This window comes from Sodiomyces alcalophilus (assembly GCF_042370955.1).
Source record: "Sodiomyces alcalophilus JCM 7366 unplaced genomic scaffold ACRALscaffold_1, whole genome shotgun sequence".
Lineage (NCBI taxonomy): Eukaryota > Fungi > Ascomycota > Sordariomycetes > Glomerellales > Plectosphaerellaceae > Sodiomyces > Sodiomyces alcalophilus.
The window spans coordinates 838624-863733 of NW_027263532.1; the positions used below are offsets into that span (position 1 = coordinate 838624).

Consider the following 25110-nt stretch of genomic DNA (forward strand, 5'->3'; position numbering starts at 1 on the left):
ACGAATATGCGATAACGACTTTTGCTATACTGTAAAACAAGCGATTCCATCTTATTCGGTAATGCATCGAGCTCTCTCTTCAAAATGGCTGAGGAGCGCGCTACGAATGGGTGACCGGGCGTTGCTCACTGAGCTGCCCGGTTACCTCTGCCCAGCCCTGGGCTTGTCAACGACACGCGCGCATCATCCCCACGGACACGCCTCTCTCGCTTTCCCTACCAGGCAACGGCGTTGCATTCACCTCGAATCGAAAGATGTGGCCCCGGCTGCGCAGGTTGAACCGGCCCCAGACGAAGCACTTGCTGCGGCAAAGCTTCCGCTTCAGTGTTATGGCTGCGGCGCCTTCACACAGACGAGTCAGCCAGACGAGGCGGGTTTCTATGACCTAAAGCGCAAAGCCGTCCGGAAATTCTTGGGCCTCGAAGAGCAGTCGGAAAGTTTTGAAAAAGCTGCGGAGAACGACCAGGAGGACTTTGTCGTGGACCAGGCTCTGCAGGCGCTGGGACCGGAGAAGTTGGAGGAACTGGGCATCGATCCAAAGACGCTCCATTACGGCGAGGAGACGGAGTCGCACATGACTTGTAAGGCCCCTTACTTTATCCGTTACATTTGAATTTTCGTTGAGAGACCACCGCAACTGACGAGGTATACCAGCCAAACCCAATACCACGCCGCTATGCGATCGCTGCCATAAACTTGTCCATCATCGCCAGGGGACTCCAATCTTCCACCCCGATGTAGAAGCACTACGAGAGACCATCGGGGAGTCTCCCTACAAATACAATCACATCTACCATGTCATCGACGCCGCCGATTTCCCCATGTCGCTCCTGCCCCGCCTACACCAGCTTCTGGGCGATATCAGTCTTCGCCGGAAGAACCGACGGTCCAGGGCCGGCCGATACTACCAGGACCGCAGGTTCGAGATGAGCTTTATCATCACTCGAGGAGATCTCCTGGCCCCCACGGAAAAGCAGGTCAACTCCCTGATGCCGTACCTGAGGGACACCCTCCGCGACGCCCTGGGATCCGTTGGGAAGAACATCCGACTGGGTAATCTACGAGTGGTCAGCGCGAAGCGGGGCTGGTGGACAAAGGAGCTGAAGCAGGAGATCTACAAGCGGGGTGGCGCCGGGTGGATGGTTGGCAAGGTCAACGTGGGCAAGAGCCAGCTCTTCGAGGCCGTGTTCCCCAAAGGTACCACGGCTGATATTCCGGCGTCTCGCGACCCGATCGAGGTGTCTATGTTTGCGCGGGAAGAAGACAGCGAAAATGCGAGGTACATCAAGGATGAGGTTATGGACGCCGAGGAGGAGAATATCGACCCGGATTCCCTACTGCCGCCGACGCGACCTGAGATTAACTATCCAGAGATGCCGACCGTGTCTTCTCTCCCTGGTACCACGGCATCGCCTATCCGTATCCCCTTTGGCAACGGGAAGGGCGAACTCATCGACCTGCCTGGACTCGCCCGAAGTGACCTCGAGTTGTTCGTGCAGGAAGAACACAGGCAGTCCATGATCATGCAAAAGAGGATCAAGCCGACCCAGTACTCCATCAAGCCAGGGCAATCGCTGCTCCTCGGCGGGTTGATCCGCATCACACCCAAGACGCCCAATCTGATCTTCCTGGGCTACAACTTTACTCCGCTCGAGGAGCACCTTACAGCCACCGAAAAGGCGATCGAATTCCAAGAACAGACGAGGACGGCACCGGGAGTGGTCAACATTAGCACCCCCGAAGCCGCCTCGCAGATGGCCCACGCCGGGACCTTTCCGCTCCGCCACGACGTGACCAAGCTCCGCGCCGGTCCCCTCACCCGCAAAAACGCCATCAACCTCGACGTCGAAAGGCTTCCCTTCCGCGTCCTGTCCACAGACATCCTCATCGAGGGCGTCGGCTGGATCGAGCTGACGGCTCAAGTCCGCGCCAAGCAACTATACGCCCGCCCTGCTGCGGAGGAAACGCCCGCCCCGGACCCCGAGGATCTAGCAAAGGATCCGTTCGCGGCCCTGGAGCAACTGGCCCGCGATAGGAACAAGTCTGCGTCTGCGTCTGGGTCTGCGCCGCGCAAGGGACCTACCGAGCCGAACTGGCCCCTTGTAGATGTGTACAGCCCGTTGGGCAAGTTTGTGGGTTCCCGGGCGCCAATGAACGGGTGGCTTTTGAACAAACCACGCGTGCTTGAGAAGCACAAGAAGGCGCGCCCGCGGAAGAGCATGAAAGGGGCGAAGAAGAGGGAAAAGCTAGCTAATAGGGCGGCTGCGGGCGGTGCTGCTTCTACATCAGCAACGCAGTGAGGCTGTCTTCCTCACGTGTTTAATTTGAAGCCTTGGGGGTTGGGTGATGAGGGATAATTTTGTACAACATATTGTAACCACCACATCTTCACCTTGTATGTAGATATACGCATATTTAACGGACAGGTCCAGCTGTATTAATATTTGGACATCTCCCGAAAAGGAATAAAAGCCATGGGACAAGATTCCTCGTAGTACATACGCTCATCTATCACCATATCGTTCTTTTCCTGTCCGTCACGGCTTGATGCATCGTCGAGAGATGAATCGAGAAGGGGTATCAACCAAAAACACTGCATGCATGCCTCATAGCCTCATTGTACTGATCCGACCCATCCCAGAGCGTCGTAGTAACGCAAGTTTTCAGTACGTGATAGATGTATTTTCTGGTCCGTCGACCACATTCCAATCCTGTCACCCACCACGTTTTCAAGGCACCCCGGTCGGCCCAACAGGTGCAGCGACCAACTCACGGAAGCGGAGGTAAAAAGTCTCCGGGTCGAGCCCTTCCTGTTGCAGCGCCTGGAGCTGCTCGAGCTGGGCGGCGCGCCTAGCAGCCTCCAGCTCGCGGTGGGCTTCCCAGCGCACGCTGACGAGGGCGGCCTTGCGCAGGTCCAGTTCCGATTCTGCCGCAGCCCGCTGGGCGTCGGGCATGGCGCGGTACTCCGCCTTGAGGCGGTCGAGGTCGAGGCCGACGGAGGTAGCGTTGGGAGCATCGGGCCCGTTGACGGGAGCACCAGGGCCGCCGGTAGGGCGTCCGCCGGCAATTCCGGGGCCTGGTGCGGTGGTGTTCCCACCGCCGGGGGGCATGATCTCATTGAGCAGATCGCGGGCGCGCGCACGGACGGCGGCGTCGTTTGCGGCCGCTGCCCCTCGCTGCTGCTGTTGTTGCTGCTGTTGTTGGTGGTGTTGCTGTTGCTGTTGCTGTTGTTGTTGTTGTTGCTGCTGCTGCTTGTGTGATTGGAGATGTTGTTGATGGTGATGGTGCTGATGTGGATGCTGCTGCGGGTGCTGATGCTGCTGAGGGTGTTGATGTGGTTGTGGTTGTTGCTGATGTTGTGGGTGTTGTGGATGTTGTGAATGCTGTTGATGCTGCTGATGCTCTTGTTGGTGGTGGTGGTGCTGTTGTTGTTGCGGAGGTAATGGTGGGAGCGGCTGCTGTCCTTGTGGTGGCTGTTGCGGTTGTGGGAGTTGCTGCTGGGGTGGCGGGACTTGGGTTTGCTGCGGACCAGGGATGACGCGGTTATTAAGCGGTCCGGCTGCTGAAAGGACATTGGTGAGGGACGGAGGATGATGGGGAACGTTGGCGTTGGGATCGGACATGATGCCGTCGCGATGAGGGTCTAACCCTCCGGGGGAGGGGGACGGCGTCTCATCGTCGTCGGAGTGGGCGCCAGGGTGGTGATAGCGGGGTGCGGAGGTCGTGGGAGCGTTGGCGAGAGCCGTAGGCGTGGAGCTGGTAGTCGCATTGGCATTGGCATTGGCATTGGCATTAGCAGTGGCATTAGCAGTGGCTGTGGCGGCGGCGGCGGCAGCGGCAGTCTTTGATCGACGGAGGGTTGTTTTGATGGTGTTGAAGGGGATGTCGGGGAGGATCTTGTGGATTTTCTTGGCGCCGTAGCCGGTTGCACGAAGCTCGAAGATGCGGGCGCGGAGGGACGGGTCAAGTTGTCGGCCGCGGACCATTGCTCCCTTGTTGCCTCGGTGGCTTTTGGCGAATATATGTCTTTTTCAACTTGTCTTCACCTGTCTCCTCGGATCATGTCCCTCGGTCTCGTTTCCCCCCAAGCTCTGCTTTGTCGGGCTCGCTCCGGGGCTGTCGCGAAACCGGACGCGGATCGGATCAGGGGAGGGTGAAGTGAAGTGTTGCGAAGTGGGTACGTCTTGGGTGAATTAGCGGAGGGTGAGGGTGAGGTGAGGGTGAGGTGGTCAAGCAGTGGGTTTTTGTTGTGGGTGAGGGTCAAAATCAGCAAATTGAGGAAGGGCAAAGGGGATGGTTGTGGTTGGGGGATGGACCGGGGGTTCCAAAAGGCGGGTGGGCTGGACCAAATACCTTGCCTGTTAGTGGTTGGAGATAAGATAAAGAAGAACAATACCTAGGGTGTCAATTACGGGTTCTTTTATAAGGATCAGTTCTGAACCCCTGAGATTCACGCGCACCCCCCCCCCCTCTGTGCTGTTGTGATGACATAATAAGACACACAAGGATTGGGTGGGGGACTTGAGGTCACTCGTAGTGTACTTCGTACAGATTCTAACGTTCCTACCGACATACCCACCCACTCACCTACAAACACTCACCTAGACGTCCTTGTTGATCACCCTTATTTTATTGAAACAATCAGAGAGCATACGGATCAAGTCTGCGTGACGATAGCCAGCGGTCTGGGAAGAAGCATAGAATCAGCACCTCGTTCCTTCTAGCATTCAACTTGTATTCGCAGACACTGCCTGAAGAGAGAACCGAACAACGGCCACTACGATGACAACACAATATCAACGCTCCCCACTGCGGAGTGGAAGCCCAGCCATATCGCAAACACAGACCGTTCAGACCGCTTCAAGAACCATCGAAACTGAGAGTCAGGTTCGATTGGGACAACCGACGCTCCGACTTCGTGGCGCGCATACCGCATCACAACGAACGGTGCAATGGGCCGACGGTGTGGTGGATAACGAGGGTCTCGGCCGAAAGAAGTCTAAAGGTATGTTTCCCTTTCCCGTCTGCCTGCTTCTAGGGCAGAGTCTCGGCTGGGCTTGTCTTTTTATTCTGTTCGCCACTGATCTGACGCTGCGGCTATTTCTTACCTATAGTCTGTTGCATTTACCACCGCCCCAAAGGAATAGACGAGTCGAGCGACGAATCATCTTCCGAGTCGTCTTCAGACGAGTCCGACTCGGATTACGACGATGGCCGACGGAGGATACGATCTGCCGACAACGAGGGTAAAGGTCGCCGTTGCAACAGTCACAAACACGACCATGGGGAAAGGGGGCGAAACGACTGCAGCGAGGGTAAGCAGAAGAAGAGAAAAGAAAAGCGGAGACCGAGCCCGAACGCATACGAAAGAATGCCAAAGTACAAACCAAGGAATCCCGATCGTGCACAAGGCGGGAATACAAGGGCTTGAGTGTTAGAGTTCCGCATTCCGTCTGGGCTTCCCCAGATTTTCATTATGCGAGCAGCGGACAATTGATTGTATTGATTAGGTTTATGACGGATGATTTCTATGGCAGCCCTCCTCCAGCGTCGAACTCGGGTACCTTTTGCTCTGCTATGGATGTGACAGCGATTCGAGGCATTAATGGCATTGATGGGAAATAAGGAACACCAGCATTTCGCGACTTTGTAATAGAGTGGACAAACAGAAGATAGGACAATCCCGTTTTATCGTGCCAAATTGTATCAATACTTTAGTGTGGAGTCCGTCCACTGATCAATTGCCGGCAGTTAATCACGATACAGCGAATAAACCTCCAGAATACACCCCCCAACTTCACTGTACCGTACCGATACCATCGCGATCCACCCAGACCGTCACGTCACCACTGGTATGAAACGGTCCCCACAGCGGGGTAACTGCCCCTCGTTACAATCCACACTCGGTGTAGAAAGGTTTCTCACACACTATACATCATCGCTCGCGTCGTAACCATTATCAACACCTCTTCTTCGGAATACAGACGTCTAAGTCCCATCCAGCTCCGAATACAAGCTCAGACATGGCCCATTCTCACGACGGCGTTGCCAGCCACTCTCACGCAGGTGTCTCGGCCGCAGACCACGGCCACAGCCATGAGATCCTCGACGGTCCCGGGAGCTATCTTCACAGAGAGATGCCCATCATAGAAGGACGCGCTTGGAAGGACAGGAGTTTCACCATTGGCATTGGCGGGTGAGTCCACAACAATCTTTGCCAGCCACACCCCAATCTTATGTACGTTTGCCTAACGAACATATTTTCCCCCTCCTCAGCCCGGTCGGTTCGGGCAAGACGGCCCTGATGCTCGCCCTCTGCCTCGCCCTGCGCGAAAAGTACTCCCTTGCCGCCGTCACCAACGACATCTTCACCCGCGAGGACGCCGAGTTCCTGACCCGCCACGCCGCCCTGCCCGCCGACCGCATCCGCGCCATCGAGACCGGCGGCTGCCCCCACGCCGCCGTCCGCGAGGACATCTCCACCAACCTCGCCGCCCTCGAAGACCTCCACCGCGCCTTCGACCCGGACCTCCTCCTCATCGAGTCCGGCGGCGACAATCTCGCCGCCAACTACTCCCGCGAGCTCGCCGACTTTATCATCTACGTCATCGACGTCAGCGGCGGCGACAAGATCCCCCGCAAGGGCGGGCCCGGCATCACCCAGAGCGACCTCCTCGTCGTCAACAAGACCGACCTCGCCGAGCTCATCGGCGCAGACCTCGACGTCATGGAACGCGACGCCCGCAAGATGCGCGAGGGCGGCCCCACCGTCTTCGCCCAGGTTAAAAAGTCCGTCGGCGTCGACCACATCGTTAACCTCATCCTCAGCGCCTGGCGCGCCAGCGGTGCCGAGGAAGTCAGAAAGGCCGCCGGAGGCCCGCGGCCCACCCAAGGCCTGGAAACCCTCCAGTCCTCATCGTAATGATAAAAAAAAACGCCAAACGAGGAACAACACCAGGCGGCCACCGGATGCAAAGGGTTCGAAAAAAAAAGTCCCCTTTATTCATACGTTATCATAAGAAAATGTTTCTCTAAGCTCATGTAGCATGTGCATTATCCACGAAGCGACGGCGTTAGATCCATAGTCGCCCGAAAACTCTTTAAGTTCCTTTAGTTCCGTTTGTTCCCGTTTTACCGCTTTTCCCGTTTCTTCCCGTCGTCATGTTATCCGATCATCATAGCATCAGGCGCCGCTTGGCCGGCTTGCGGTTCCAGAAGCGGGCCATCCAGTGGACGGGCATTGCGCGGCCACACTCGCTTGTACAGACTCACTCCTATGGCATCCTGGGCGTTGATGCGACCGTCAAACGTCGCCTTGAAATACCCGTGTGTGCCCAGCGCCTCCTTAATGTACCCGGACCTGCCGCGTCTAGTCCACAGCGGCAGCGCCTTGAACCACTCCACGTCTTCCCGGTTGAAGAACATGTATCGAATCGTCACAATCTTCTTGTGAATGTGGTAGGGGTGGCCCGTCAGGATGACCCGCTTGGCAATGACTCTCGAGGTGGACGGAGGGAGCGCCGTGCCCGTGGCGACCAGAGTCAGGCCGATATCCGGTTGTTCATCGGCGTCCTCTTGGCCAGCTTCCCCGGAGCCGGGGGCGGTTCGCTTGAAGAACAAAACCGGAATGGCACCCCAAGTCACGGGGCCCATAAAGCTGACGACCGCCGTCTGTCCCGGGTGGAGGTACCGGCAGAATTTGTGCACGTCGTTTGGTGTATTGCCCGGCTGGGAGAAGATGGGGTTGATGACAAAGCGCCGGGGCCCGCACTGCACGATGAGCTCCTCCTTTGCCTTGATCGACCTCGGGTAGTCGGCGCTCAGGTTCATGAGGTAGTTGACAACCGTCTTCTTCTGCTCGTGCCTCAGCAGTGACACGAGAGTCACCGGCCGGTCGGGGCTGTACGTCTTCTGGAAGTCGGCGGGCACTCCTTTCAGATACACATGGACCCGGGTTCCGGGTGCCACGCCGCCGACAAGGGCCTCTCGCGTATACCGAGCGCGCGAACCCTGGTAATCGGGAATCCGTAGCAGCCTGCGCCACTCCTCCGGCTCGTGCGCCCGGTCTTCATCCTCCACCCACTCGCTCGTCCTCAAGCTCTTGAGGCCCCTGTACCGTGCAAGCCTCTCTCTGGCGATGACATTAGAGGGCAGCTCGATCTCATCGGGGAATTCCATGTCGTCTTGGACGTCGTCCGTCTTGTTCTTCTTCTTTCTGTAGGCCTCCAGTTGCTGGGCGTCCTCATCCTCGTCCAGATCGACAAACATTTCGGACTGGGGGTACTCAGACGGCGCCCCTTCGGTCGGCTCCGGTTCATTCGGCGCATAGCCTTCCAGTCCGTCCTCCGGCCGCGGTGCCTCAGGTTCGGGCTGGTCTTGCATCTCATAATCCTCCATGTCGGAGCCCGAGTCGGACACGTCGTCTCCCAGGAACCAGGCGGCCTGATAATTAGATGTGCCCTTGGGAACCTTCCTGGGCTTTGATGTAATGTCCTCGTGATCGTCATCGGAAAAGTAGTGGTGATCGTCAAGGAGCACACCCTTCTTAGCCGACGGAACCACCGATGCTGCGTCATCCCCCATCTCGTCATCGGCATCCATGGGCGCATCAGGGGCCAAATCGGCACAGTCATCTTGATCTTCGGTGGGTGTTCCTAGGACCGTCTCAGGTTGCTCCTCGTCCACCGGCATCTCATCGCCCTTCTTCCTCTTCTTAGGCAAAGGCGCCGTCACGATCTTCTCAATCTGAAACGCCCCAAAGTCTCCCAATTGAACCAGCCTATCGGGGTTGAGACCCTTTCCTCTCACAACCCCAGTGATCACAGTGGACTCGGGGGTGGGGAACTGGACATCCTCGGCCAGCATCCAACTTCTCTCATCTCGCCACCGAACCCCCTTGGGCGTGGTGCTGCATAGCGAGCGCATCAAACTGGAGCAATCTTGTCGGTTGTCGAGTACGTATAGCTTGTCCTGTTCCGGATGGAAATGCGTGATGTAGGACTTGAGGGAGCTTAAGATCTGCTGCTTCTGCTTCGGCTGCTCGATCTTGTCCATGCCCTGCACAACGGTGACAAGGGTAGACAGGCCCTGGCTCTCGAGGCTGCGGAGCATCAGCTCGCCGAGTGGATCGACCTCCTCGCCGGCGCTGAGCATGACCACCACAAAGTCGGCAACCCTCGTACCATCCAGGACGGAGGTCAGATCACGTTTCAGAGGCACATACTGAAGCTTCTGCTTGAATCGGTCCACGGAAACTCGGAACGGGTGGTCTTGGATCTCAGTCTCGATGTCGACGCTCTGCGTCAGTTGTTTGATAGCGAAAGAGACGTCGCTATCGGGACACAGAGGAACCACTGCGACGATTCTCGGCGCACCATCGCGACCCGAGAAGATTGCCGTCTCTTCGATGTGTTCTTTTCGCTTGGCCAGCTGGCGTTGCTTGGCCTGGTTTCGACGGTCAAACTTGGACATAACGTGCTGGTGCGGAGTTCTGCGCTGGCCCTTCTCCTGGCCTGCAACTTTGCCTATTGGAAAGCACCAGGTTAGCTTTGACGTGTGCTAGATGTAAGGGGCTTCGCTGGGAATTCCAAATGCGATGGGTTTTTCGAAAGACAAAAAAAGAGTCAAAACAAGAAAAAAACGTCCAAACCCCATACCTTTTGCTGCGTTCCTCAGGGCGCCCTTGGTGGCATGTTTCGATTTAAAAGGCTTGTTACCAACTTTTGTGGTAGGGCGGTGAGAGTGTTGTACTACCGCAGGCGACATTTTCCCGTCACCGCCGGCCTTGAACCTGAATGGTAAGGAATCCACGTTTGACACGATATTTCCTTCTCCTTGAATTTGTCGTGTTGTGAAACAATTTGTCTATATCGAATAGCAGAACCCTAAAAGTTATGTCCCATACATGTCGTAGGGGATCATGGCGGGGTCCTAGAGAGCCGATCTTATCGAGGTATCGTAATTTTTTTCTGTGGCTATCTTATCAAGGCGACCCACTCAGCGCTTCCATCGCTCCAGGGTGTCTGCCAATAAACTCTTCGCGATAAGGAGGACAGGGAACGAGGAACCATAGAAATTTTGAAAGACCGAGAGCAACAGTCGAACGCACGCAGTATTGGAAAGTTGGAAAGTTGACAGCGGCCGCAGCAGCAGCAGCACGCAATGGAAAATACCGAGATTACTACGAAGAAGTCGCCAGAAAACCAGCATTCCAATGGCGCAACCCGTGTCGAGAGGCGCACCGACCTCCTCTCGAAATCCGAACGCGACAAGATTCGACGGCGCAGGGAAGCCGATCAATTATACGGTCGCGGGAAGAAGGTCAACTTGAAGACTATCCGGGACAAGAAACTGCGTACCAACCTCAAGAAACTCGAGAGCAAGTACGAGACAGCCGCCCTACGAGCCAGAGATGCCGAGATTCTACATGAGAAGACTGCGGGCTTCCTCGAGCCCGAGACCGAGCTCGAGCGGACGTACAAGGTCCGACAAGCCGACATCACCAGCAACGTCGCCATCTCAACTGCACAGAAGAGCTTTGATCTCAAACTGGACCGGCTAGGCCCCTACGTAGCGGAGTATACCCGCAATGGCAGGGATCTCCTGCTGGCCGGTAGAAAGGGCCATGTCGCCACTATGGACTGGAGGGAAGGCAAGCTGGGTTGCGAGTTGCAGTTGGGCGAGACCATCCGAGACGCTTGCTGGCTGCACAACAACCAATTCTTTGCGCTGGCGCAGAAGGACAATGTATACATCTACGACAAGGATGGCGTCGAACTTCACTGCTTGACGAAACATAGGGAGGTGACGCACATGGAATTCCTCCCATATCATTTCCTGCTTTGTACAGCGGTAAGTGCATGACGGCGACCGGGTTTGTCTTGCTATCTTTCTTGGCTAATCGAAACAAGGCGACAAATGGCTGGTTAAAATACCAAGACACGTCGACTGGCCAAATTGTCACCGAAGTGCCAACCAAACTCGGCCCTCCGACCACCATGACGCAGAATCCCTACAATGCCATTCTCCATGTTGGCCACCAGAACGGCACCGTCACCCTGTGGTCTCCCAATTCCCACGACGCTCTCGTGAAGTTGTTGGCGCATCGAGGCCCCGTCCGCTCCGCAGCGGTCGACCGGGAGGGCCGGTACATGGTCACCGCGGGACAGGACTGCAAAATGGCCGTGTGGGATATCCGGATGTTCAAAGAGGTGCATACGTACTTCACAAGGCAGCCAGCATCGTCGGTAGCCATCTCGGACAGAAACCTGACAGCTGTCGGGTGGGGGACGCAAACCACGATATGGAAGGACCTGTTCACCAAACACAAGCCAGTCCAGGAGAAGGTGCAGAGCCCGTACATGGCGTGGGGCGGCGAGGGAAGGCGCATCGAAAGGGTACGATGGTGCCCTCTCGAGGACTCTCTAGGCATAGGCCACGACCAGGGCTTCTCCTCCATCATCGTCCCTGGCGCCGGCGAAGCCAACTTTGACGCACTGGAAGTGAACCCGTTCGAGACGACCAAGCAGAGACAGGAGGCCGAAGTCAAGGGCTTGCTGAACAAGCTGAAGCCGGAGATGATTGCGCTGGACCCCAACTTCATTGGAAACCTCGATCTGAGGTCCGAGAAGCAACGCCAGGCGGAGAGGGACCTGGATGCCCAGCCCGTGAGCATCGAGGAGGAGATCAAGCATCGGGCAAGGGGGAAGAGCGGCGCGCTCAAGAAGTACTTGCGGAAGCAGCGCAAGAAGAACATCATCGACGAGAAGAGCATGAAGGTCGAGGAGATGTGGCAACAGCAACAGAGCCAAAGGGAGAAGAGGAATCAGGAAAAGGCAGCCGAGTTGGGGCCAGCCCTGTCAAGATTCGCGAGAAAGGACTGATCGGGGGCTACTCTCCGTACTGTCTTGGGCTTCAGCGGAATTACTGTTACATGTATAGAGTTCTTGTTGAGCTGGCGTTCAGAGGCGAGATTCGACAATACAAAATACCCACGCCTTTACGGGCAGATCTACCCCCTGGCGTTCGAATTCGATGGCCTAAGTACTCATTACTATGCCGATGATCCCCTAGGCCGCTGTCCTCACTCCACACTCCCCGAAGGTGTACCAAGCGTATGGGGTGGACACTGGATACTGATGGAAAGATGGCCAGATTCACCTCTTATATCGAAACCAACCCAGCTGTGAGAGGTCTTTTGAACAGCTCACGCCACACCGCAGCTCCAGGCTCCCGGCTCCAATCCTAGTTTATGCAAAACAGGTACAACTTCTGCCATCGTTCGTAGACTTCTCAGAGCAGCTTGAGGTGTCCTGTAACCTTGTCGACCAAACTCCTAGGTGCCGGTCCGACACCGAGCACTGTCAGGCTTCCCGCGTCGATCTGTGTCCTTCCAGCGTCAGCGATAACCTCGGCAGTGACGCCCATATCCCTCGCTGTCTTCTGCAGGTTCCTGAGTTCCTCCTCGGTCTTGGTTTGTACTGCAATCTTGGCCTGCCCAAGCCTCTCCCAGCGGCTGAGGATACGGGCTTCCGGGGACGAAGGACCGTTCTTGGCAGCTGCGCGAGAAAGGGACTTGTAACAGGCTAGTGTCGCGTGTGAGCATTGGGCTGCGATTTTGCCTAGGTTGGAGAAAACAATGTTAATGACGGTGGCTTCCGGTAGCTTGACAGGGGTGCACGAACCTTTGGTCATGCCTAGATCTGTCCGCACCACCAGAACAAGCTTGCATTCTTCGTTGCCGTTGTCCACGATAGCAGGTGTCTGCCTGGCCACAGGGGCCTGACGCAGACCATCGCGACGATCAGCGGCCGGTCCATTGGCCCAGTTCGGCGCGTGGTCGAGGATGGTGTCGTTCTCGTCGATATCCGACTCGTCGCTTTCCACGGGATCTTTTGTATTGCCATCGCGCTCAGCGGTCAGTTCTGGAGAAATCAGGTAGCCGCGGATGGCGTAGACACCGAGACCGAATCCCGTCAGAAACGCCACACTCGACGTGGTGATGATGAGGTGCAATGGGTCTGCCATGACGACTGAAGACTTTGCTTGCCGCTCTGTATGTGCCTGGAAACGGCACCTGCAGGGTTTTTGGAATGTCTCGGCCGAGTTGAAGTGGACGGGACGACGGGCTCGAGGAAGGATTGTTACACGAAAGGGTGTGGGTAATATGAATATGGCAAATAAATGTCACGGACAGAGCTCGAATTCGGCACGGGCTTCGTTGGACAATACTTCTGCATTGAAGGAATGACGCACAATGGGCGTTCAAAGGGTCCAGGTACCTGAGGGCCTTTTTTCGGGGTTGACCTGATAAGATAAGATACCGATGAACCCCCCTCGTCGCATCATCTCATCTAGACCACCACCTTCTTCTCATCTCAAGCGAAACATGTTTCAGTGTTCATAGAACCTTTCCACAATGCCTCCACGTCTCGGATCGTCGGGATTCACATAATACAACAATCATGACCGAAAATCAAGCTGTCGTCGTCGGCCTCAGCGGTTGCTCTTCAAGCGGGAAAACAACCCTGGCACGCCTGCTCCGGGATATCTTTCCGAACACCTTCATTCTACACGAAGATGACTTTTACAAGGCAGAGACCGAGTGAGTGGCATATACGGGAGCAAGATGTTCGTCACAATTCGTTTGATCTCCCGTACTGATTTTCTTATCAAGGCTCCCCATCAAAAATGGCCTCCGGGACTGGGACTGCCTCGAAGCCATCTCCATCCCAGATATGGAGAAAGCCCTCACCTACATACGATCCACGGGGACCTTTCCTGTATGTTCTGCCGCTGTCCGTAGACGGAAACCCCTGGCCCACTTTCTCACAACATGATTCTCTTGCCAGCCCTTTGTGGATTCCAAGGAAGACCATAATACCATCGGGCAATGCCCAGTTTCGGACGCTAAAATCGAGGCCATGAAGTCCAAGGTGACGGCTTGGATGCAACCGGGTCGGCCGGGTCACCATCTATTCAGCACCCGCAATCTAAAGCTTTGTCTATTCGACGGCTTTCTCCTTTACGCCCGGGAGATGGAATCCACGATGCGCCTTATGGACATTAAGCTGCTTTTGCGAGCGAGTTATGCCAAGGCGAAGCAGCGCCGCGAGGCTCGCGACGGCTATGTCACCCTCGAGGGGTTCTGGAAAGACCCCCCTGGCTATGTCGATGCCATTGTATGGCCGAATTACATCGAGACACATGCCTGGCTCTTCGAGGAAGGCGACGTAGAGGGGCGATTCAACGAGGCCGTCTTATCGGAAAAGGGGATACATGCTCAGACGGACAAGGGCCCGGATGTGGATATGGAGACGTCTTTGGAGTGGGCTGTTGAGAGCATCATGGTCGAATTAGAGAAGAGGTTTGTAAGCGTAGACTCGGAATTCAAAGCGGCAGAATGACGACAGATGATGTGTCGTACTCTAGCAGGTGAGCTTCTCGTGCCGTGTAGGTAACCACGTCCCATTCTAGTATCTTCGTACGCCAATCTAGCCTGTATGGCCAAGCAGAGATGACTGCATACATGTAGAAACTTTGACCAGAGACCTTGCTTCTACACGTGGGCCTGAGGCTCCTTCAGACTATCCTATCGACCGGCACTTCCGTGGTTCCGGTGACGATGCAAGGATACGAATTCAGGGCCAGGAGCTCGGAGCTCAGGGTAAAGCTGAGGTACGGAAGGATTTCGAAAATGCCAATGCCGTTGTGCCAAATGCAAAACAGAGTTCTGGATGGTGAAAGAATGAGTTCAAGCTGACAGAGGTTTATGATCGCATACTTGGTAGTCGATATGAAACGGCGCGCCACGCGACCGCGGGTGGACATACGCATCTCACGGAGTCCAAACTGACGCCATGCCTGCAATATAAGATCTTTGGGCCAAGTGAGGCCACAAGAGAAGTTGTCACCGTCGTCATGCTCTACAATCCGTTGCCCGGACAACCTGCTTCAAATCCGAAAATTCCCATCATCTTACTATACATTTTTCTTGGACACCTACCCGGTGTGCGTTGGGCTGAGCGAGCGCGACATGAATACAGGGAGAGCTGACGCGCATCTTTTTAACTAATGTAATTATGTAGCCAGACCATGGTTTTCCCCAACCTCATCGATCGACGATCTTGGAAAAAGGGTGTGGAATATGGTGGCCCCAGAATCACCCGTCCACCAAGCTCAGCTTTTTACGGCGAGCAAGGCTTCTCTAGGTGCCCGGTCGTTCTTGGATCTGTCGATTGGATGATTGACATCATGAAAACTGTGATGGCTCCTTGGGAGTAATCGAGCTGCCTCAGCAATCGACCCTGAACTCGTTTTTAGGCGAGCAGAGGATCGCTGGGCACAGATCCGTGGTTTGTTAAGGAAGAAAGAAGAAGAGAGAGTGTTAGAAATTTTCGAGCCGCGATATGTAGTCGGGCTGGCCCCACTTATTCTTGGTTATGTAATATCGGCTGCAGGTGGGACTGCTCATTAGAGTTCCTACGCATTGGCCACCGCTCGTCGTCCGTACCTTAGGTATGTACTTTAGCATATTCTGCCGCACCAGCTTCGACGTCTGCCTGCTTTTGTGCCCAAGATCGCACATTACAACTTTGCGAAACGAGACAGTCACTTATTGAACAAACGCAGTCACCATAAGCCTTGCGATCAAACCATTCTCATCTCCCGAGCCTTCCAGCCAGCTATCCGCCATGGATGCCGCGACGATTGAGGAAACGAACCGCATGCGGGAGTCGATAGGCTTGAAGCCTCTTCCCGTTCCTGGCGCAGAAGCGCCGTCGTCGAGAGGATCTTCAGACGTATCCGAGGGAGAGGGTGAAGACGAGCCCAGCACCATCGAGACGCGTGAAGCCAAGGCATACGATAACTTTCACGCTCTACAAAAGGCCGAAGAGGCCAAGCGGCGGCGCGAAGCTAGAACCGCAGCGGCCAAAAAGCAACGAGACGAAGCTCAGCGTTTTGCCGCACTCGAGGGCAAAGGCTTGGGCGAAGAAGATGAGTCTGTCGATGTCGATGCGAAGACATGGTTGAAGTTACAGAAGAAGCGTCAGAAAGCCATTGAAAAGACACGGAAATTCGAGGAGGCGCAAGCCGCTGCCGAGGCTGCTGCGGCCGCCGCCTTGGAGCATACATCAAAAGACCTCACCGGCGTGAAGGTTGCTCACGACGCGGCAGACTTCCTGGATGGCGACGAGCAGATCCTCACCCTCAAGGATACGACCATCGACGAGAACGAAGCAGAGGGTGATGAGCTAGAAAACCTCGACCTCCGAGCAAAGGAGAACCTAAAAGAACGACTAGAGCTCAAGAAGAAGACGACGGCATACGACGTGCACGATGACGAATCGAACCAGCGCGGTATCCTGTCGCAGTACGACGAGGAGATTTATGGGAAGAAAGGAAAGAAATTCACCCTCGATAGCTCCGGTGCTATAGCTGAGCTAGCCGATATCCTCGACGGCCCGGCGGAGAAGAGCAGGAAATTGCAGAGCATTGATCTGGACAGCATGCGTAAGACTGCCCCTGGTTCTACGTTTTCTCGAGGTGTTTGTGCTGACCCACGTCCTTTAGAAGATACACCTCAATCTGACTATCTGGATATTTCCGAGATCAAGGTCAAGAAACCCAAGAAGAAAAAATCCAAGACGACACGCCGGAGGCCGATCGACGATGACGACATAATAGACCCAGAAGCCCCTCCCCAGAATGATCCTACGGAGACGGAGATGGACGTTGACACGGCTTTGCCTGCCGCAAAGAAGCGAAAGACCTGGGATGATGCCTTTGTGGACGATGAGGACCTTCAGACGTCGTTGGCCATCCAAAGAAGGACTGCATTAAAGAAACGGAAGAGGACAAAACCTGAAGACATTGCCAGGGAAGTAAAGCAACAGTCAGAGCAACCCGAGGACAACGCGCAAGAAGATGGGGGAGTCGTCATTGACGATATCTCCGAGTTCGTATCCGGCTTGAAGAAGCCCGAAGACAACGAAAGCAGGGTCCGGAAATCGAAGCCGGCAGTCCAGGAATCCGTCACAGCTATGGACGACGAGTCAGATGACGAAGAAGACGTGACCATGGACGATGCCGCACGTGAAGCATCGCCGGATGTTAAGAGAGAAGAAACGCCGGAAGCCGGTATCGGAGGCCTCGATGAGGAGAAGACGGTTGGAACCAACTCTGGCGTCGGCTCAGCCCTTGCATTACTGCGCGAGCGTGGTCTGCTCCAAGACTCTCAAGGCGCGGAACTCAACGAGGGATTCCGCCAGAAGGCCGAGTTCCTAGCCGCCAAACGACGCCTGGAACAAGAAGCAGAAGACAAGACGCGGCAGCAGAGAGAGCGCGACAGGATGAGCGGTCGTTGGGACCGCATGTCGGTTCGGGACCGGGAGGACTGGGCGCGCCAGCAGAATGCGTATCGCGACCAGCAGCAGTCCCGCACCGTGGACGCCCTCTTCAAGGAGAAGTACAAGCCCAACATTGAGCTCAAGTACACAGACGAGTTTGGCCGACGGCTCGACCAAAAGGAAGCATTCAAGCATCTCAGCCACCAGTTCCACGGCAAGGGAAGCGGCAAGGGAAAGACTGACAAGCGCCTGAAGAAGATTGAAGCCGAGAAGAAACGCGAGGCGGAAACGATCCTCGACTCGAGTGCCAATGCCACCATGAGCTCGTCCGGTGCCAAGCGAAGGGAGGCCGGTGTTCGCCTGCAGTAGATGATCGGGCGGGGGACATGGGATTGTCGAGAAGAAAAGGTGCAACAACCCTGTGAGATTAGTATCCGAACCATGAAGAGAGCTTATTTCCTGCTGACACGACGAGCGACCACTAGACTCTTTTGTCGGTGATCATCCTTGATCCTTCTGGGGTCCGTGTCTCCTGTTTTTGTTTTTTCCCCCTAACCATCGCGCCCCATCTCCCCGTTGTTGCCTCTAGTGGAAGTGTGCACTAGGAAGTGTGTATCGGCCGAATCCTGGGAGCAGCACGTCAGCGAGCTACTCGCCACGGCACGCCAACCGATACTGTCCGCCCGCTAAGCTGGAGACTTACCTAGCCCCTTGTATGCCTCCCACGTCTGCCGTATCATTCCCAGAACCTCGTCGAAAACCACAGGTAAGCGTGCAAGCCCCGTCTGGGTGTCGGTCGCTTGAATCTCATAGAGTGCCTTGTCGACTTGTGTAAGCAGGTCCTCTATGACGGGTGACGAATTCGATCCACCTCGCCATAGCGAGCGAGTGCCGCCGGTGAGATTTGAATTGGCGTGAGACGGGTACGATGAGGCCGTGGTCTTGATGACACGCAACGGAGCAACGCCTTGGTCCTTGTTTGTTCTCTCCGCCATGATGCTAGCAAGACCTCGTAGCTAGAGCTCGCTCGCTGTCCCTGCTTCCTCTGTCCTGTGACGATCAAAGTTGGCCGGACCAGCGATCCCAGCACGCATATATGTGGATGGGAGGCGAGACGTGCGATCCAGTGAGTATTTCAGGAGTGACTGCTAGGTTTAGAATATTAGCCACGAGATATTTAAGAGTGGTTTTAGAGGTGTATCTCATTAGAACTCAGTTCGTTGGCACCAAATCACCGACCTACATCGAAAGTCAGCCATAGAATTCCAACACATGTTCTATTTCAAGTGGTCTATTATTCTTCAACGCCAATGGTCTCTTTGTTCGCATTCTTGCACCATGCGGGGGCTTTGAGGTGTCATTTCAGGCCCCGATCTGTGTCCATTATGGCCCAATGAGCCAACAATGAACGAAGCGGATTCTCTCTGCCTGCAGCCCCAAGCCGTAGTAATTGCGCATGCATATGTATGACTTTCCGTCACATGGGGACCGTCACTGGCTCTTAAACTTGGCCACGCTTCAGGGAAGATCAGGCATCAGAACCGGGCTATTGAATATCATGAATACCATTGTAACAAAAAACACTACGCTGCCAGTCTCTTACCGGTAATCGCAACCTACTCGAAACCGCTGCTCCAGTTCTAAACCCGTAAAACGCCGGTATTCCCCCATAAGCCGCCTTGTCCGTAAGAATTCCAACTCCCATGAGCCCCAATACCGGCTCAGAGCCTGATATGAGCGCCAATTCCATTGCCTGTGTACCAAACCGTTTCCCACCAATTCCCAATTCTCACAGTGACATTAGCCCTGGCGTCTAGCTTCAAATCCCCTCCAAGAGCTTTCTTGGCAGCTTCGTAGCCGATCGACCCGACTGACCATTGTACCGGCAGCTTCGGGGTTCTCGATGCCCCCGGCAGCGCTGCAAACGGAATGTCATATTCTATCCTTCCGACGGGTTCCGTGTGGTTGTAATAGGCCGTTGCGTCGACCATGTCTATATATATCGTGTTGTAATGTAGTGGCGAAAGGAGCGTAAAAGAGGCGGTAGACGAAAACAAGTGAAAAGTTGCGTCTCGGATGAAGCGGGCCTCATCACCATCCCCATCCCCATCCCCATCCCCAAAATTCAACTTGGGCGCCGAGAGGCTGATGTTGAGATGTGACAGAGCCTCTCCGATCAGCGGCACAGCAGGGATGCTGTCACGATGAGTTTGGATGTCCATGGTGACGTTGTAGCCGGACAGGTATTGCGACAGCAATTCTCTCCCCACCTTTCCCCCTTCGTCTCCAGCCTCCAGAGGGTTCCATGTCGCGGTAACCGGAATGTTAGTTTGGTTCCCTCGTGTAATGTTCAAATGTTCCGCGGTGACGCTGCCCACCACAGAACCGTTCTTTGCGATGTGCATGTTGATATAAGGAATGTAAGCCGTGTAAGGTGTCGGGTTAGTAATGTTGACAACCGCCTCGAGGTGTAGGGAAGTGGAACTGGTGTCGAGAATTTTGACATCTCCAACTTGCGGGTTGATGGACCCGAAGAGATCGCTCGGCATACCTGGGCAGAAGCCATTAGTACGGAGCCTTCCTAATCGCCATGGAATGTCCATAGACCAGTCAAGAAGCCAGCAATAGCACACGCACCAGACCAACAGTATTAAAATGAGTACGGACGTTTTACTGGAATCCGGCCCTCGGCGGGAAGTCCCTTCAGGGCCAAGTCGCCCAGAGCGGCGTTGACTTTGACATCGACACTGGCCTTGACATCGAGCATGACGTCCTGGCCGCCGAAAAAGAGCTTCTGTACAACCTCGGCAAACACGTCGCCGTCCGTGATGCGGAGGGGGACATCTTCCACGCGTGATTCGATTTTCAGAAGGGTCGCACGGCTTTGCTCTTCCTCAAACTTGGTAGAAGTAGACGGCTGCCACTCGCTAAGGTTGAGCTCTCCCATCTTGCGTTCCTTGTAGAAGACGTCCGCCGTCGCGCGAAGGGCGGTCACATTCATTTCGAAGTTCATCCCCTCTGGTAGAACGGCGACCACCTCGATATTTCCGGACACGCGAGGATTTCCGTCGTCATTCGGATCGCCAGGACTAGCTAAGGGGTCCGGTAATGTAAAGTGGACGTCGGTGAGAGTAAAGTTTCTTATAAGGCTGTCGGACTCGTGAGTGGGGAACGGGACGGGAATGGTAATATTAGACAGGGTATCGCTGATCCAACCCGGCGTCTTCGATTCCGGTAACTGTCGACCTCGGACATAAACCGTTGGGGGTTCGCCCTGTAGATACTGTTGCAAGAAGTTGTCCAGTGGCGAGGACCGTGAATGCGGACAGACACGTGTGAGCTGCTTGGGGATCTCCGTCGCGAGACCATGCACATCGAGAAGCACCTCGGAGTGTGGGCGTACCGTTATGTGTCCAGTGATGGCATCCGCAACAGCGATCAGAGGATCGTCGGGATCGCAGTTCGGAACAAGGACTTGAAATCCAAGTTCAGGAACGTCTAGGCTGACAGGGAAATCGTTGTAGGCGGTGATGGAGACATCAGCGCCAAGTGCGCCGCCATGGCCGTCGGAATCTGGGACATCGCGAAAGTTGATATGGGTTATATTATAACTGGGGAGGCTGGGGATTCGTTTCGCTACACACAGTATTAGCAGCCGAGTCAAGGCAAAGAGTTACAGAACAGTTCTATTGTAGTAGGGATTTTTCGCCAAAATACAGGGATGCAAAGGAGCGGTAGAGAGATTGACCTTCTAAGACTATGGTCTCGGAGACCGGGTGAGTCCCAAGCGGGATAATGCCTGACTTAACATGGAGGCTAGCCCGGCCAAGCACCTTGAGTCGGTCAAGCTTCCCGTGCAGCCACTCGTTCGCGATTGTACGATAGGACTCTGCGTTACCCGGAGATAACTCGGCAACGAAGTCGAGCAGGGTGGTCTCCCCATCCACTAGACCGACGACCAGCGGAGGAATGACAGCGGTTCCCAGGAGGGCATCGTCATAGTCGGGCAAGTACACGTCCACCTGAGTCTCCTCGATGCCCAACTTCCTCACCACCCACGTTGTAAACCTCCCTAGCCGCCTCGAGGCATCATCCTCAACTCTCGATCCGTCGAGACGGAAGCTGGCCTGAATCCGTGCCCGAAGGCCGTTGGCGGTAATGGACTCGAGCGACAGGCTTGTGGGCTCCAGCACGACGGCCTGTTTTGTGTAGACTTCGACGGCTGGTGGTAGGAGGAAAGCCACGAAAAGAATGGAGGCAGCTATTGTCCCAAGCAATAAGGTGGCAATGATCGAAGGCCATCGCCTAGCGTGCTCATCCGGGGCATTCTTAACTGCATCGAAAATAGCGGGGTTGGGGACGTTGTTGTTAGAGTCGTTTTGCTCCCCGTCGTATCTGGGAGCAGACGTGCTACGAAGCAACGGCTCCGTTTCCGAGGCCACGTTTTCACTTTCATCTCGAGGAATCGTATTATCTCTCGCCCGCGGGCCAGGCGATGAAGATGAAGGCTTGGGACTTGACATGATGGGCGGGATGTGCGCGACGGGGGTGGGTGTTTGTTGGGCTCGGATTAGGATAGGCAATAGACCATCTCCGGGTCCCCTTTGTGTGTACCAATATGTGGTGTTGAATGCGACTGATAAACGAGAGGTGTGATTGATGATGAAACTAAAACCAGATGACAGTGTCAAGGAAGATGGAAGTCTATACACTACTTGACGTTTGGACGTCCTTCGTCAGCGTGCATGACAGAGCAGGTACGTTGCACCTGTCTCCACTATTCTGGGTTGGTCCAGACACCACGACATTGGGACCCTGGGACGCGGAGGATGAGCTACACGTGTACTTCGTATGGGTGCACCATACAGTTCGTAATCATCAGGTCAACGATTGGCTTAACTTTTGGGAAGGAGTGTGGGGAAGTGGTGCTCTCCGTTATCGGGACAGGTAAAGGCTTCGTATCATCCAATGGTTACTTTGCGATATGGATAAAGTACCTGAACCATGTAACTCGATGTACTCGGTACGTGTTTGAGAGCTCGTGTGATTATCTATTTTTTTGTTCGGTGTAGCGGTGAGAGAGCTTCGACACAACGAACACCTCAAAGTGACTCAACAGCTAGGAAGCCATTGACTTGGTGCTCGAGCCTCTATTCCCAGTCCGTTCTTAACACACAACAGCTAGGCGACCCTCATAAACCATTTTCCCAAGAAAACTTTCACAGGTCCTACCATCACCCAAGTAGCATTAGCAAGCTAAAGGACGTGATGAGGCAATCAGCTCTTCGACTCACCCGACAGGTCCTCAATGGCACCCAGTTGAGGACCTATTCACAATCCTCCGCGCCGTCCCCTCGGCATCTCATGTCAATAAGCGACCTCTCACCAACCGAGTTCGCCACGCTAGTTCGGAATGCCGCCGCTCACAAAAAGGCCGTCAAAGCTGGACAGACTCCTCCCGCTCTGAGCTCGAGCCTCACGGGCAAGACCGTCGCTATGATGTTCAGCAAGCGGAGCACCAGGACACGGGTGTCGACCGAGGCGGCCGTGGCTCTTATGGGTGGCCACCCCATGTTCCTGGGCAGCTCTGATATCCAATTAGGGGTTCGTGTCACTTCTGTTCTCGGCGAGTTGCGTATTTTCTAACCACTGCCCCATTCTTCAGGTCAATGAGTCTCTATACGACACGTCCAAGGTCATCTCGTCCATGACGTCCTGTATGGTCGCCCGTGTTGGGCCCCATTCGGACGTCGCCAACTTGGCCAAGGATTCGAGCGTCCCCGTCATCAACGCTCTGTCCGACGACTTCCACCCTCTCCAGATTATCGCCGACTTCCTCACCATCCACGAGGCCTTCCCAGCATCTGCCTCTTCCGACAAGTCGGATCTGGGTGTCAGGGGTCTCAAAGTTGCCTGGGTCGGCGACTCTAACAACGTCTTGTTCGACCTCGCCATCGGTTGCGTCAAGATGGGCGTTGACATCGCCGTCGCGTCGCCCGCCGGCTACGGCATTCCTGAAGCCATGAAGCAAGTCATTTCCTCGGCTGCCCACGGCGTCTCGTCTCCCGGACGACTTTCCCAGACCACCGTCCCCGAAGAGGCGATCAAAGACGCCGATGTCCTCGTTACCGACACATGGATCTCGATGGGACAAGAGGAAGAGACCCAGAGGCGGCTGAAGGCTTTCGCGGGTTACCAGATCACCAATGACCTAGCTAAGCGTGGGGGAGCCAAGGAAGGGTGGAAGTTCATGCATTGCCTCCCCCGTCATCCCGAGGAGGTAGCCGATGAAGTGTTTTACAGCCCCCGTTCGTTGGTGTTCCCAGAAGCGGAAAACCGGTTGTGGGCAGCGATTGGTATGTAAAAATCCCTAACTACCCCAGTTATGAGCGCTACATAAACTAACTCCCATCTTAGCGGCTTTGGAGGGCTTTGTCGTGAATAAGGGCCAAATATAGTCATGAAGGCGAGTTTCACACCCCACTGGACGACCGGAGTTGGAGAACGAGCGAGCCAAAATGAGATTTAGCATTAGCCTGAGGGAAATACATGGTTGTCATCACCAAGCGAGCAGGGTCGTAGTACTAAATTGAAACGCAAAATCTTGTTTCCTGAATACAGCATAGTGATAGTAAACACCTCTGTCCAACGCCGGGTTGCCTTCTTTCGTTCATATACAATAGCCAATGCTTAACCAGGAGGAAGCTGGCTAGCGTCGACAATCTCATCCGCTTCCTTGTGAATGGGTTCATCGTGCTCGCTATGCAGAGGAGACCGGGGCAAGGCCATCAGACCAGTCCGGGCCGATTCCAGGATGCCAAAGGGGCCAACAAGCTTCAGGAAGGAGTCAATCCTCGATTGTTTGGCGGAACTGTTCACATGGTTAGTCACCCATTCCGGCAGCCAAGAACCCCAAGAAGAGTGAATGCGCTTACATCTCTACAATGCAGCTGTTTGTGCTGATATCGAGAACCTTGCCGCCGAACTGGTGCGCGAAGTAGGTGATTGTCTTCAAGTGCTCGTGCTTGTGGCGAAGCGCTTCGCTGAGGGCAAGCTTGCTCGGGTGGAAATCTTTAGCAATCTCCGCCAGGCTCTGCTCAATGCCTTCGACGGAACCGTTTTCCGCATCGTTGGCAGTGATCTCGCGGTGGTGCGCGAGCAGCTCCTCGAAATATTCAGGGCCGAGGATGTTAATCTTAGCAAGGAGGAGCTCTCGCTGGACAAGGGCTGCGTTCGTATAGTCAAGGACGGCCCATACGGGGACCAGGTCCTCGAGCTGACGGCGTGCCTGCTCGACGACGCCGTCCTGGCCGGTCAGAACGATCGTCATGCGAGACAGATCCTCAACCTCGGTATTGCAGACCACGAGCGAATCAATGTTGAACCCACGGGCGGCGAGAATTCCGGAGACACGAGACAGAACACCAGGCTCATTCTGGACAAGGCAGTTCAGAATGTGACGCTTGGGAGGCTGCATTGACGGGGACGGGGTTTCGTAGAGGATGTTGGACACAGCCGCCTGGGCGGACCAGGCAGGCGACTTGTCGACGGGAAGAGGGGCAGAGCGGCGGCGGATGGATTTGTAGGCCATAGCTGCAGTCGACTTGCTGGTCGAGCTCCAGCGTTGCACGACCAAGGTCGAAGAGGTCGGGGCTACCGCACCGGCCAGTCGCGGCCGAAGCCGGAACGGCGTCGCGAGGCAGCGAGACGCCATTTCCTGATCAACTACGAGAACGACGGTGTTCTCTGATCAGAAAAAGAC

At 55.2% G+C, this 25110-nt stretch overlaps 12 protein-coding genes across 12 annotated transcripts; 7 read left to right on the forward strand and 5 right to left on the reverse strand.

The window, feature by feature from the left end:
* Nucleotides 1-106: 106 nt before the first annotated feature.
* Nucleotides 107-2300, forward strand: ACRALDRAFT_2023725 (uncharacterized protein; the record flags this gene model as incomplete). Its single annotated transcript, XM_071020154.1, has 2 exons — nt 107-581; nt 655-2300. The coding sequence occupies 2 exons, from the start codon at nt 107-109 to the stop codon at nt 2298-2300; spliced, it is 2121 nt and encodes a 706-aa protein (XP_070878567.1).
* A 429-nt stretch (nt 2301-2729) lies between these two features.
* ACRALDRAFT_2023726 (uncharacterized protein) lies at nt 2730-3986 on the reverse strand (the record flags this gene model as incomplete). Its single annotated transcript, XM_071020155.1, has 1 exon — nt 2730-3986. One exon carries the CDS (start codon nt 3984-3986, stop codon nt 2730-2732), a length of 1257 nt encoding a protein of 418 aa, XP_070878568.1.
* A 579-nt stretch (nt 3987-4565) lies between these two features.
* On the forward strand, nt 4566-5797 carry ACRALDRAFT_1074200 (uncharacterized protein). Its single transcript, XM_071018210.1, has 2 exons — nt 4566-5005; nt 5115-5797. The coding sequence occupies exons 1-2, from the start codon at nt 4783-4785 to the stop codon at nt 5429-5431; spliced, it is 540 nt and encodes a 179-aa protein (XP_070878569.1). The 5' UTR covers nt 4566-4782; the 3' UTR covers nt 5432-5797.
* Nucleotides 5798-6023: 226 nt separating this feature from the next.
* Nucleotides 6024-6922, forward strand: ACRALDRAFT_2095464 (uncharacterized protein; the record flags this gene model as incomplete). Its single annotated transcript, XM_071022724.1, has 2 exons — nt 6024-6196; nt 6277-6922. The coding sequence occupies 2 exons, from the start codon at nt 6024-6026 to the stop codon at nt 6920-6922; spliced, it is 819 nt and encodes a 272-aa protein (XP_070878570.1).
* Nucleotides 6923-7164: 242 nt separating this feature from the next.
* Nucleotides 7165-9765, reverse strand: ACRALDRAFT_1067658 (uncharacterized protein; the record flags this gene model as incomplete). Its single annotated transcript, XM_071017471.1, has 2 exons — nt 7165-9524; nt 9657-9765. The coding sequence occupies 2 exons, from the start codon at nt 9763-9765 to the stop codon at nt 7165-7167; spliced, it is 2469 nt and encodes an 822-aa protein (XP_070878571.1).
* A 396-nt stretch (nt 9766-10161) lies between these two features.
* On the forward strand, nt 10162-11882 carry ACRALDRAFT_2038401 (uncharacterized protein; the record flags this gene model as incomplete). The annotated part of the gene is made up of 2 exons (XM_071020875.1): nt 10162-10851; nt 10911-11882. 2 exons carry the CDS (start codon nt 10162-10164, stop codon nt 11880-11882), a joined length of 1662 nt encoding a protein of 553 aa, XP_070878572.1.
* A 409-nt stretch (nt 11883-12291) lies between these two features.
* ACRALDRAFT_1028124 (uncharacterized protein) lies at nt 12292-13026 on the reverse strand (the record flags this gene model as incomplete). The annotated part of the gene is made up of 2 exons (XM_071014836.1): nt 12292-12620; nt 12684-13026. 2 exons carry the CDS (start codon nt 13024-13026, stop codon nt 12292-12294), a joined length of 672 nt encoding a protein of 223 aa, XP_070878573.1.
* Nucleotides 13027-13417: 391 nt separating this feature from the next.
* On the forward strand, nt 13418-15054 carry ACRALDRAFT_206328 (uncharacterized protein; the record flags this gene model as incomplete). Its single annotated transcript, XM_071022017.1, has 8 exons — nt 13418-13427; nt 13480-13603; nt 13676-13796; nt 13851-14365; nt 14401-14433; nt 14534-14563; nt 14631-14709; nt 14752-15054. 8 exons carry the CDS (start codon nt 13418-13420, stop codon nt 15052-15054), a joined length of 1215 nt encoding a protein of 404 aa, XP_070878574.1.
* A 39-nt stretch (nt 15055-15093) lies between these two features.
* Nucleotides 15094-17859, forward strand: ACRALDRAFT_206327 (uncharacterized protein; the record flags this gene model as incomplete). Its single annotated transcript, XM_071022016.1, has 7 exons — nt 15094-15261; nt 15322-15350; nt 15476-15507; nt 15578-15608; nt 15641-17700; nt 17749-17769; nt 17834-17859. 7 exons carry the CDS (start codon nt 15094-15096, stop codon nt 17857-17859), a joined length of 2367 nt encoding a protein of 788 aa, XP_070878575.1.
* A 1005-nt stretch (nt 17860-18864) lies between these two features.
* On the reverse strand, nt 18865-22080 carry ACRALDRAFT_1039267 (uncharacterized protein). Its single transcript, XM_071015128.1, has 3 exons — nt 21097-22080; nt 20016-20984; nt 18865-19899 (listed from the first exon to the last, which is right to left on the reverse strand). Exons 1-3 carry the CDS (start codon nt 21869-21871, stop codon nt 19070-19072), a joined length of 2574 nt encoding a protein of 857 aa, XP_070878576.1. The 5' UTR covers nt 21872-22080; the 3' UTR covers nt 18865-19069.
* Nucleotides 22081-22616: 536 nt separating this feature from the next.
* On the forward strand, nt 22617-23806 carry ACRALDRAFT_2094157 (uncharacterized protein; the record flags this gene model as incomplete). The annotated part of the gene is made up of 3 exons (XM_071022655.1): nt 22617-22952; nt 23014-23704; nt 23766-23806. 3 exons carry the CDS (start codon nt 22617-22619, stop codon nt 23804-23806), a joined length of 1068 nt encoding a protein of 355 aa, XP_070878577.1.
* A 232-nt stretch (nt 23807-24038) lies between these two features.
* ACRALDRAFT_2094028 (uncharacterized protein) lies at nt 24039-25062 on the reverse strand (the record flags this gene model as incomplete). Its single annotated transcript, XM_071022650.1, has 2 exons — nt 24039-24219; nt 24284-25062. 2 exons carry the CDS (start codon nt 25060-25062, stop codon nt 24039-24041), a joined length of 960 nt encoding a protein of 319 aa, XP_070878578.1.
* Between the last annotated feature and the right edge of the window lie 48 nt (nt 25063-25110).